This window comes from Scylla paramamosain, chromosome 32 (assembly GCF_035594125.1).
Source record: "Scylla paramamosain isolate STU-SP2022 chromosome 32, ASM3559412v1, whole genome shotgun sequence".
Lineage (NCBI taxonomy): Eukaryota > Metazoa > Arthropoda > Malacostraca > Decapoda > Portunidae > Scylla > Scylla paramamosain.
The window spans coordinates 11,100,257-11,112,160 of record NC_087182.1 but is presented as its reverse complement, the minus strand read 5'-3'; the positions used below and the strand labels follow the sequence as shown (position 1 = coordinate 11,112,160).

General features: G+C 44.5%; 1 protein-coding gene across 1 annotated transcript; it reads left to right on the top strand.

The window, feature by feature from the left end:
* The first annotated feature begins 1,244 nt into the window (after positions 1 to 1,244).
* Positions 1,245 to 10,883, top strand: LOC135089184 (FK506-binding protein 5-like). The gene is made up of 4 exons (XM_063984505.1): positions 1,245 to 1,478; positions 2,089 to 2,220; positions 6,398 to 6,661; positions 6,939 to 10,883. Exons 1-4 carry the CDS (start codon positions 1,362 to 1,364, stop codon positions 9,669 to 9,671), a joined length of 3,246 nt encoding a protein of 1,081 aa, XP_063840575.1. The 5' UTR covers positions 1,245 to 1,361; the 3' UTR covers positions 9,672 to 10,883.
* Positions 10,884 to 11,904: the final 1,021 nt, after the last annotated feature.

The window sequence follows — 11,904 nt, the reverse complement described above, 5'->3', positions numbered from 1 at the left end:
AGGTAAATTTACTGATGACACGAAGGTAGGTTGCATAAGTAAGACACACCAGAATGCCAGGGAGCTGCAGGAGGACCTAGACAGATATGAATGGTCAGTTAAATGGCAAATGGAGCTTAACATAAACAAATGTAAAATCTTGAGTAGAAGAAGCGGTCACGGAGATTACACCCTTAATAATATCAACCTATGTAGGATAAAGAGTGAAAAAGTCCTGGGAGTATAAGTAATCTCAGATCTTAGACTAAGGGAACAGTGTGTGCCAGTCAGGAACAAAGCCAATAGGATATAAGGATTTATCAGTAGGAGTGTAACAAACAGAAGCGCAGAGGTCATCCAGAAGTTATATTTAGCTTTATATAGACCACATCTAGACTATGCAGTGTAGTTTTGGATCATATTATAGGAAAGACAGATTCCTTAGAAGGAGTGCAGAGGAGGATGACCAAGATGATTCAGGGGCTGAGAGGATCACCGTATAAAGATAGGCTCAAACGATTCATTCTGCATTCACTGAAGAGAACAATGGTGCGTGGGAACATGATAGAAATGTTTAAATAGGTAAAAGGAGTTAACAAAGGGGATATAAGTGACGTTCTCATAGTAAAGAATCAGGATAGAACTCGAGGAAACGGATGTAAGTTAGATAAGTTTAGTTTTAGGAAAGAAATTGGGACGAACTGGTTCACAAAGTGGTGGATGAGTGGAATAAGCTTAGCAGTCATGTGGTCAGTGCCAACACGCTAGGTAGTTTTAAGAGAAGATTAGATGATTATAGGGATAGGAAAGACAAATGGTTATAAGAAGGTTGGCTAGGAGCGGAGGTGGGGTACATGATTAATACAGGAGTTGCCCAGTGTCGGCCAACCGATCTTTTGCAGTCTCCTTTCTTGTGTTATGTTATTATATTTTGTCGACAATACTAACAAAACTTTATATATAATTTTTCCATTGATTTAGTTATCTGTCTGCCCCGCCGTCCATTACCATTCATATATTGCCATTGATTTCAATTGTTCACTTCTCTTTTAACAGTAATAGAAATATCTTGTCTTTCCATTTAGTTCTCTGTCTGTTCCTTCCTTTGACACTCTTGGGTCGCTACTCCATTACTTAAAATTTCAACTTACAATAATCTGTTCTACGCAAGACGTGTCCTGTCTATTTTTACTTCTTCATATTTATTTATAGTCGAAATGTCTTTAATTCTACTATACTAAACCCCCGATACCTTCAATTGGCTGACCCTTCCCTCTTTGGCAGCGCACTTTCCAACCCTTGGAAGGAGTACTACTTCGTGCTGGACGGCCTGCTGCTCACCTACTAACCGCTCGCAGCACGACTATGAGCGACTGAGCAGCATGAAGGGATCCCTCGATCTGTCCCTGGTGGAGGAGGTGCGCGCCAAGAAGCCAGGGATACTGAGGATCCATCACCCCTTCTGTCTCGCCCGCAGGAACCTTCCGTCTATCAAGCTGGTGAGGGAAAGTGAAGGAAGGCGCTAAAGAAGGGGAGAGACCAGGGAAGGGATATAGAAAGAAAATGAGCGTTGAGGCAAGGAAGGAAAGCTGGAAGAAAAAGAAAAAAAATAGGGATGCTATATAAGATTAGATGAAGTAATAGAATAACGTAGAATCGGTGTAAGGGAGGAAGAACACAAAGGAAGGACAAAGGCAGCAGACGTGTTGACCCTTACTAGACAGCAAGTGATAAAAGTATGCTAATTGATAATAAATAAGAGACGTAGGACATTAGATCCGCACGTCAATTACGTTCAAAATATTTTAAATAACGTTACACGGATTTTTAAGGGTATCTTTATAGTTCTAGTGAGAGATTAACAGTTCTACATTATTAACAGAAAAAAAACACTTTTGAGAACCGGTTAATCAGTTCGTGGTGAGAGAGCAAAACGTTTAGTACTAGGAGAAGGAGGGAGAGGAAAAATTAAACTGTAAATTAAAATGATAACATGTATATCCAATCTTATGTCATATATAATTCTCTCTCTCTCCTCTCTCTCTCTCTCTCTCCTCTCTCTCTCTCTCTCTCTCTCTCTCTCTCTCCTCTCTCTCTCTCTCTCTCCAGGCGGCGGAGACCAGAGAGGAGCAGGAGCAGTGGATGGAGGTGCTGAAGGCTGCAGTAGGACCACGGAGACTCTCTTGCTACAGCTCGGATAAAACCCTAAACTCTGGCACATCACCGACAAACTACTTGGAGGTGAGAGAGAGAGAGAGAGAGAGAGAGAGAGGAGAGAGAGAGAGAGAGAGAGAGAGAGAGAGAGAGAGAGAGAGAGGAGAGAGAGAGAGAGAGAGAGAGAGAGAGAGGGAGAGAGAGAGAGTAGAGAGAGAGAGAGAGAGAGAGAGAGAAGAGAGAGAGAGGAGAGAGAGAGAGAGAGAGAGAGAGAGAGAGAGAGAGAGAGAGAGAGAGAGAGAGAGAGAGAGAGAGAATCTTTTCTCTTTATCAGCATTCTTATCTCAGTCGTGGGCAGTGAGTCAGGTAAAGAGTTAAGGATCGAAGCGATTTAAGGGTGATATGGAGATAAGGGAGATTGGAAGCCTCGTAAGCAGGCCACTTCCTTCTTGTGTGTGTGTGTGTGTGTGTGTGTGTGTGTGTGTGTGTGTGTGTGTGTGTGTGTGTGTGTATCGTTGATCTGTTGTTTCCGTAATATTTTGGCTTTTCTTCCTTTCATTTACTTTATCTTTTCTTCCTTTCATTTCTTTTTTCCCTTATTCCTCTCCTTCCTTCCTTCCGTCCTTTATTTATTCAATCATTCGTTCGTCTGTACATGTTTTATTTTTTCTGTTCTTTTCCTTCCTTTCGTGCTTCTCTCCTTCGTTAATTTCTAGCATTTGTTGCTTCGTTCTATTCTTTCTTCATGGTTTGCGCGCTTGTGGCGTGTGTGTGCGTGTTTGTTTGTTTGTGTGTGTGTTTTTTTTTTTTTTTTTTTTTTTATGTAGGAAGGATACTGGCCAAGGGCAACAAAAATCTAATAAAAAAAAATGCCCACTGAAATGCCAGTCCCTTAAAAGGGTCAAAGCAGTGGTCAAAAATTGGTGGATAAGTGTCTTGAAACCTCCCTCTTGAAGGAATTCAAGTCATAGGAAGGTGGAAATACAGAAGCAGGCAAGGAGTTCCAGAGTTTACCAGAGAAAGGGATGAATGATTGAGAATACTGGTTAACTCTTGCGTTAGAGAGGTGGACAGAATAGGAGTGAGAGAAAGAAGAAAGTCTTGTGCAGCGAGGCCGCGGGAGGAGGGGAGGCATGCAGTTAGCAAGATCAGAAGAGCAGTTGGCATGAAAATAGCGGTAGAAGACAGCTAGATATGCAACATTGCGGCGGTGAGAGAGGGGCTGAAGACAGTCAGTTAGAGGAGAGGAGTTGATGAGACGAAAAGCTTTTGATTCCACCCTGTCTAGAACAGCAGTATGAGTGGAACCCCCCCAGACATGTGAAGCATACTCCATACATGGACGGATAAGGCCCTTGTACAGAGTTAGCAGCTGGGGGGGTGAGAAAAACTGGCGGAGACGTCTCAGAACACCTAACTTCATAGAAGCTGTTTTAGCTAGAGATGAGATGTGAAGTTTCCAGTTCAGATTATAAGTAAAGGACAGACCAAGGATGTTCAGTGTAGAAGAGGGGGACAGTTGAGTGTCATTGAAGAAGAGGGGATAGTTGTCTGGAAGATTGTGTCGAGTTGATAGATGGAGGAATTGAGTTTTTGAGGCATTGAACAATACCAAGTTTGCTCTGCCCCAATCAGAAATTTTAGAAAGATCAGAAGTCAGGCGTTCTGTGGCTTCCCTGCGTGATATGTTTACCTCCTGAAGGGTTGGACGTCTATGAAAAGACGTGGAAAAGTGCAGGGTGGTATCATCAGCATAGGAGTGGATAGGACAAGAAGTTTGGTTTAGAAGATCATTAATGAATAATAAGAAGAGAGTGGGTGACAGGACAGAACCCTGAGGAACACCACTGTTAATAGATTTAGGAGAAGAACAGTGACCGTCTACCACAGCAGCAATAGAACGGTCAGAAAGGAAACTTGAGATGAAGTTACAGAGAGAAGGATAGAAACCGTAGGAGGGTAGTTTGGAAATCAAAGCTTTGTGCCAGACTCTATCAAAGGCTTTTGATATGTCCAAGGCAACAGCAAAAGTTTCACCAAAGTCTCTAAAAGAGGATGACCAAGACTCAGTAAGGAAAGCCAGAAGATCACCAGTAGAGCGGCCTTGACGGAACCCATACTGGCGATCAGATAGAAGGTTGTGAAGTGATAGATGTTTAAGAATCTTCCTGTTGAGGATAGATTCAAAAACTTTAGATAAGCAGGAAATTAAAGCAATAGGACGGTAGTTTGAGGGATTAGAGCGGTCACCCTTTTTAGGAACAGGTTGAATGTAGGCAAACTTCCAGCAAGAAGGAAAGGTAGATGTTGACAGACAGAGCTGAAAGAGTTTGACTAGGCAAGGTGCAAGCACGGAGGCACAGTTTCGGAGAACAATAGGAGGGACCCCATCAGGTCCATAAGCCTTCCGAGGGTTTAGGCCAGCGAGGGCATGGAAAACATCATTACGAAGAATTTTAATACGTGGCATGAAGTAGTCAGAGGGTGGAGGAGAGGGAGGAACAAGCCCAGAATCGTCCAAGGTAGAGTTTTTAGCAAAGGTTTGAGCAAAGAGTTCAGCTTTAGAAATAGATGTGATAGCAGTGGTGCCATCTGGTTGAAGTAGAGGAGGGAAAGAAGAAGAAGCAAAGTTATTGGAGATATTTTTGGCTAGATGCCAGAAATCACGAGGGGAGTTAGATCTTGAAAGGTTTTGACATTTTCTGTTAATGAAGGAGTTTTTGGCTAGTTGGAGAACAGACTTGGCATGGTTCCGGGCAGAAATATAAAGTGCATGAGATTCTGGTGAAGGAAGGCTTAAGTACCTTTTGTGGGCCACCTCTCTATCATGTATAGCACGAGAACAAGCTGTGTTAAACCAAGGTTTAGAAGGTTTAGGACGAGAAAAAGAGTGAGGAATGTACGCCTCCATGCCAGACACTATCACCTCTGTTATGCGCTCAGCACACAAAGACGGGTCTCTGACACGGAAGCAGTAGTCATTCCAAGGAAAATCAGCAAAATACCTCCTCAGGTCCCCCCAACTAGCAGAGGCAAAACGCCAGAGGCACCTTCGCTTAGGGGGATCCTGAGGAGGGATTGGAGTGATAGGACAAGATAAAGATATGAGATTGTGATCGGAGGAGCCCAACGGAGAAGAAAGGGTGACAGCATAAGCAGAAGGATTAGAGGTCAGGAAAAGGTCAAGAATGTTGGGCGTATCTCCAAGACGGTCAGGAATACGAGTAGGGTGTTGCACCAATTGCTCTAGGTCATGGAGGATAGCAAAGTTGTAGGCTAGTTCACCAGGATGGTCAGTGAAGGGAGAGGAAAGCCAAAGCTGGTGGTGAACATTGAAGTCTCCAAGAATGGAGATCTCTGCAAAAGGGAAGAGGGTCAGAATGTGCTCCACTTTGGAAGTTAAGTAGTCAAAGAATTTCTTATAGTCAGAGGAGTTAGGAGAGAGGTATACAGCACAGATAAATTTAGTATGAGAATGACTCTGTAGTCGTAGCCAGATGGTGGAAAACTCGGAAGATTCAAGAGCGTGGGCACGAGAGCAGGTTAAGTCATTGCGCACATAAACGCAGCATCCAGCTTTGGATCGAAAATGAGGATAGAGAAAGTAGGAGGGAACAGAAAAGGGGCTACTGTCAGTTGCCTCAGACACCTGAGTTTCAGTGAGGAAAAGAAGATGAGGTTTAGAAGAGGAGAGGTGGTGTTCTACAGATTGAAAATTAGATCTTAGACCGCGAATGTTGCAGAAGTTAATGAAGAAAAAGTTGAGGGGGGTGTCAAGACACTTAAGGTCGTCGACGGAAAGGCAGTCCGACCTGGGGACATTTATGGTCCCCTCCCCAGATGGGGACTCCGAGGCTGGTGTAGGAGTCGCCATGATTTTAAAATTTTTTGAGTGAAGGGTGTGTGTGTTATTAGGTGCTTGTAGTTTTGTGTGGAGGAAGAGAGTTGTCTTTAGAGGGCAGGCTGTGACTACCCCCTTGTGTTGTGAGACACAAAGGGAAACGTTCAGTGAGGTCACAGCTGGGTTTAATGATAAGTTCACAGCACCCCCTGAACAGTGCTTTAGACCTCACTGGGAGTAATTATCGTTTCGGCAGGTGTCTACTGCCTCCTCCTGTGTGTGTGTGTGTGTGTGTGTGTGTGTGTGTGTGTGTGTGTGTGTGTGTTCCCATCATCTTTGGCTTTCCTCTTTTCTTCACTTCCTCATTCTTTTCTTCTTGTCTGTCTTCTCTCATTCGGTCATGTTTTCCTTTCTCCTTTCCAGAAATCTGCAACACTTCCAGGTCGTATCAAGAACGTGAGCTCTTATTCCTCTTCGATCACTGAAGAAGAGGACGATGAAGAGAAGAAAGAGTTGGAGGAGAAAGAGGAAGAAAAGGAGAAGGAGGAGGAGCCTGAACTTATCAAACCTAAAAAGATCCCAAGGATGCCCATTGGAATGCCTATTTTTAAGCCAAACCTAGAGCAGGTGAAACTTAAAAATGTGGAGAGGAAGGAAGTGAAGAGAGAGGACGTCGAGGAAGGCAAGGTGTGTAAGAGAGAGAGAGAGAGAGAGAGAGAGAGAGAGAGAGAGAGAGAGAGAGAGAGAGAGAGAGAGAGAGAGAGAGAGAGAGAGAGAGAGAGAGTGAGAGAGAGAGAGACCTACCTTTCACTATCTTTCAAAGGCTACTGATTACAATGTACATGATTGACTGATTTAGTTATTTAACGAATTCATTATCTTCTTTACACTTACAGCCCTGTTTCGTCAATTGCCATACTTTCCTTCATTCATTTACTCATTCCATACTTTATTTGTCCCATAGGCCGCTAACGTCTCCCCACGCGGACTTAGACAAGAGGATCCCTCAAAAGAAGCATCGGTTTCGGAGGTGTTCGGAGTGGTGCTTAAGAAGGCTAAGAAAAAAGAGGAGAAAGAGGAGGAGGAGAAAGTGGAAAAGCAAGAGGAGGAAAAAGAATCATCTAAGGAGGCAGGCGGTGGGCGCGACGGGTCGGCGTCGCCAGGACACGCCACCAGTAGCAACAGGAGGCCCTTAAAGCAACCTGTGATACCCCTCAACAATAAGCTTCTTGTTTTGCCAGAAGTGAAGGAATCAAAGTCTCCCAAAGTATCGCCGGTAACACAGAAGAGAAGCACCGTAGATAGGAGGAAGTCCCCCTCACCCAGCCTTCCCATCTCCAAGAGTGTGCAGGCCCTCACCAAATCTGCCGAGGAGGTGAGGACGACACAGATGGACACAATATCTTCTGCTGACACTACCACCACCGTTGAGTGGAAGGGCAAGGACGGGGAAGTGAAGGTGTACCACGCCCACACCAGTGAGGTGAAATACAGTGACGTGGTGGATCTCTTGGACATGGAGGAAGTGACAGAGGAATTGATCAAGGAGAGAAAGAAGGGAAGTGATGAAGAGGCAAGGGAGAAGGATGAAACATCAGAAAATGAAGATAAAGTGATGAATGAAAGTGAAAAATTGAAGCAGAAGGAAGGGGAGGGCGCGAAGGTCCTTCTCGACACGGCTGTCAAAGTTAACGAGAATGAGAAAGAAGACGAGGAAGAGAACAAGGGAGTGGTTGTTGCTGCCCTCAAAGAAGAGGCATCCAATGAGAACACGTTTAGTGAAGAATCTCTCAATAACTACAACACAGACAGTCAGCAGGTGGTGAGCAAAGAGAAGCACAAAGATGGAGCTTCGTCAGCAGAGCACAAGGGTAGAGGGTCTGAAGTGTCCCATTCTGATACCCTTCCTGAGTCCTCTAGTGTCGCCACTTCACTCACACCCCCTGCCTCTCCAGCCTCCAGCGTGACCTCCTCAGATTCAGAAACCGTTCCTAAGGCTTCCTTATCTTCTACATCCTCCTCTGAGCTCATCCCTCCTTCTCCTAAGTCTGGTCCTCTTTCACCTAAGCAAACTCCTCCCTCATCGAGCGACAGAAGGGACGTGGAAGAAAAGGTGAATTCTACCACACAGGAAAACAAACAAATGGCCAGCGAAAAACAGGAGGAGGAGTTTGAGACGGTGGCCAGCGACGGCCCACGTGACCGCTCCAACACTAATGAGAGTACTACCTCCTCCTCCTGCCTCGAGGGAGCCGAAAAGAAGCCTGGTAAATTTAATTTCTTAAAGAACAAGCTCAAAGGTGGCTCCATGAAGGAAAAGAAAGAAGAATCCGCCGTCCAGAGGGAACCCAAGGAGAAGAAACGGAGAGGAAGTAACACCTTCTCCAGCCTCCTGCCGGGGAAGAAGTCGAAAGAAAGCAATAAGAAGCCGGTTGAGGAGGAGCTTCAACCATCGCAGCTCGAGGACACGAATGGGTCACGCGTCGTATCTCCTGATGAGGTGACTCCTCTGTCGGAGTCACCTATACTTGACAAGGCGTTGCCTGTAACGGTAGTGCCTGCGGTGGATGTTCAGGTGATACCCCCGTCTGCACCTCAGCCTTGTGAGGAAGAGCCGCAGGACAAGCAAGACGCCTTTCTCTCCAGCCTCGGAAGTGCTGGTAATGGGATGGTAACTCTCAGGGCGACGACAACGTATGGCGAGGCGAGGAGCAGCGTCCACAGCCGCACCTCCAGCGGGTCGCGTGATGACCCGCCGCCCTCTATCCCCGAGAAGACGTACATGCGTGCCCCATCGCCCAACCATGACGTACCCAAGAATAACAGGCCCGTAACCAATCTGCACCTCATGGCCGCTGAGGAGGAATGCGATGAAGAGGACGAGACCAACCAACGGGTGGATGGATACATTACACAGGAACAGATCGAGGCTCTACTTAACGCGAAAGAGAATCGTGATAAGAGAAAACGGTCCCTGAGTCGAAACCAATCGTTTGCTAAGCCAGATGTAGTGAAGGATATGCCACTTGCCTCCTTGTCCAATGACGACTGGGCCACCAAGCGACCCTCATACGCCTCCTTCAGCAGCATTGATAGCGACGAGTCACTGCTCACCACCAACTTCCTGAGCTTTGAACGACAGTCGAGCAGCTCCAGCAGCATCAAAGGCCTTAGCAAAGCTGAAGCAAACGATTGTTCTTCATGCTCCTTCTCTGAAAGTGGGGACTCCCATAGATCAGATGTAGAGGCCCCTGCCGAGTCCTTGTGGAGGGCCCCGCGAGCCACCGATGCAATTGTAACCAAAAATCGTGTTAGTCTTACCTCCCCAGAGTTCACTGTAGAAGAGGAGGAATTACTCAGCTCGCCAGAGACACCCAAGCTGAAACCAACACGGGACATCAATGTCGAGGAAGACGATACTAACAAGGAACAACATGACGGAAACGAGGATGAATCTGAGGCCGAGGCCGAGTGCAAAGACTTCTTCCCAGTGGTTGGTGGTGATGTACAATTGCGACAGCCAGCTCCTCTGGATCTCCCGACAGGCAACCTGAGAACATCTGGCATCGTGAGTCTGAAGGAGTACCTGGAAGCTCAGGAAGAGAAAGAAGACTTTCAGGATGTTAAGTCATGCATCAACCGCTTAGGACACAGCGCCGCCATTGAGAAACTCAAACAAACCACAAGCGAACAGTGATATTACACATTTCGATGCATAGCCAGGATCGTCCCGCTGTGTGCACCAGGGACACGCCCGTCATCCAGTAGGACATACCATTAATCGCCTGTATTCTGATTTACATAGCTGTAAAATGAGGACATGGACACGTGACATCTTTACAAAATTTGACAGTTTTGAAACTCAGAACACGTGCACAGGGAGGGAACGCTAGACATGCCCAACAGACGCGAAACATCACTTGTCACTTAACGACTGACGAGTACTGGACATCACGTAGGACACATGCTAAACACTGAACATTAAGAGAATACCAGACAATCGGGACGGCAATGGACAGGATTTTTGTGATATTGGAGGCAAGAATATTTTATGGACATGATTCAGGGGAATATTGGACAGACTTTGAAGGAAATTATCATCTACTTGAAGGAAACTGAACATACTTTAGGGCAATGCTTACCTACTTAAAGGATACTAGACATAATATAGAGCAATGTTCATCCACTTGAAGGACACTGGACCTAATTCAGAGCAATGTTTACCCAGTTAAAAGACACTGGACGTAATACAGGACAATGTTCACCCACTTAAAAGATACTGGACGTAATTCAGGGCAATGTTCACCGACTTAAAGAACATTGGACAAAATTTAGGGCAATGTTCACCTACTTAAAGAACACTGGATATAATTTAGGGCAATGTTCACTATTTCAAGGACACTGGACATAATTCAGGGCAATATTAACCTACTTGAATGACACTAGACGTAATTTAGGGCAATATTCACTTACCTAAAGGACACTGGACATGTTTGAATCCATGTTTACTTATTTAAGGGGTACCGGACATTTTGGACATACCTGAGTGCCATACTTTTCTAGTACAAGAAACAGGACATGATAAGTAATTTCAGAATCTGAAACTAATAAAATAATGAGATGTTTATTTATTTTTTGAACACTAGATATCATATAGTGGACTTAATAAAATAATGAGATGTTTATTTATTTTGGGATACTAGACTCAGTTGAGTGGATATGGTACCTGACTACAGGGACGCTGCACACACCTTAAGTGACAGCATTGATGGATACCAAAGCAGTCAACCGCATACTCTCATCTCAGTTATTTATTTATTTTTTTTTTACTTGTATATTTAATGGTTGTTTTAGTTTTCTTTCGCTTGTATTGAACTAAGTACGAAATATATTGCTGATCAGCCTACGCCATTGACCTTTTGATCCTTAATCCCGTATATGCCTTTGCCAACCCGGCCACTTGAAGGAATGCAAGAGGAGTGTTATCTGGTGACTGTTAGGCATAAAAGTATACAGGTGAATGGGTTTGGATGTCATTGTTTAGTCTTGATCATAGGAAATGGTTTAAATAAAGTAAATAAGTTGTGTGTGTGTGTGTGTGTGTGTGAGAGGGACAGGGGTGGTATGGTAACACCGTCACGTATTATTTCAGTCCAGAATAATCTGAGGACATTATTCTATCTTATCGCTGATCAGAATTAACTTAACTATTTCTTTATTTTTTTTCATGTGAAGGAAATTAACTAGTATTCACACTTCTCTTCTTCCTTCTCCTCAGGAGCGCAAAATTAGGAATGGAGCGCAGAACTAGGTAAAAGCAACATACAGGAATCATGGGCTAGATTTACTTACATTTTAGATAATGCCATGAAGTCCTGTATTCCAATACGAAAAAGATATTCACGTAAGAATAACAAATCCTAATAGTGTAATAACCACGGTGAATCACGACTATTACAGAAAATCTTGTCTACCGTAAATACGTGTTAACTCAAAACTAAAGCGATAAAAATGAGTATGAAAGACTTAGGCACGAAGCAAAGAAGCTCATTACAGAGAGCAGGAAAAACTTAGAAATATTTACTGCGAGCGTCACTAAATCTAACCCCCCCAAAAATTGTACAGTTACGTGAGGAATAAAATAGTTATTACATGACACATAAACCTGATCCGCCTAGATAACGGTAATCTTACCACTAAAGAGATCCAGATCGCTGGCACACTATAGTGGAACCAGACTAACTTGGTACTCGAGCTGTTCCGTTCCCACACTGGTGTCACGTTCACAGTCGACAGGTATATGAACACCTCTCTCTCTCTCTCTCTCTCTCTCTCTCTCTCTCTCTCTCTCTCTCTCTCTCTCTCTCTCTCTCTCTCTCTCTCATACTGTCATCCTTTCACTTAATTATTCTAAAATTATAAGTTGCTAT

Coding starts and splice junctions, on each gene's coding strand:
- LOC135089184 (XM_063984505.1), top strand. CDS start 1,362: ATGAAGGGATCCCTCGATCTGTCCCTGGTGGAGGAGGTGCGCGCCAAG. Junction 1,479..2,088: donor ACCTTCCGTCTATCAAGCTG/GTGAGGGAAAGT, acceptor CTCTCTCTCCAG/GCGGCGGAGACCAGAGAGGA. Junction 6,662..6,938: donor AGGACGTCGAGGAAGGCAAG/GTGTGTAAGAGA, acceptor TTTGTCCCATAG/GCCGCTAACGTCTCCCCACG.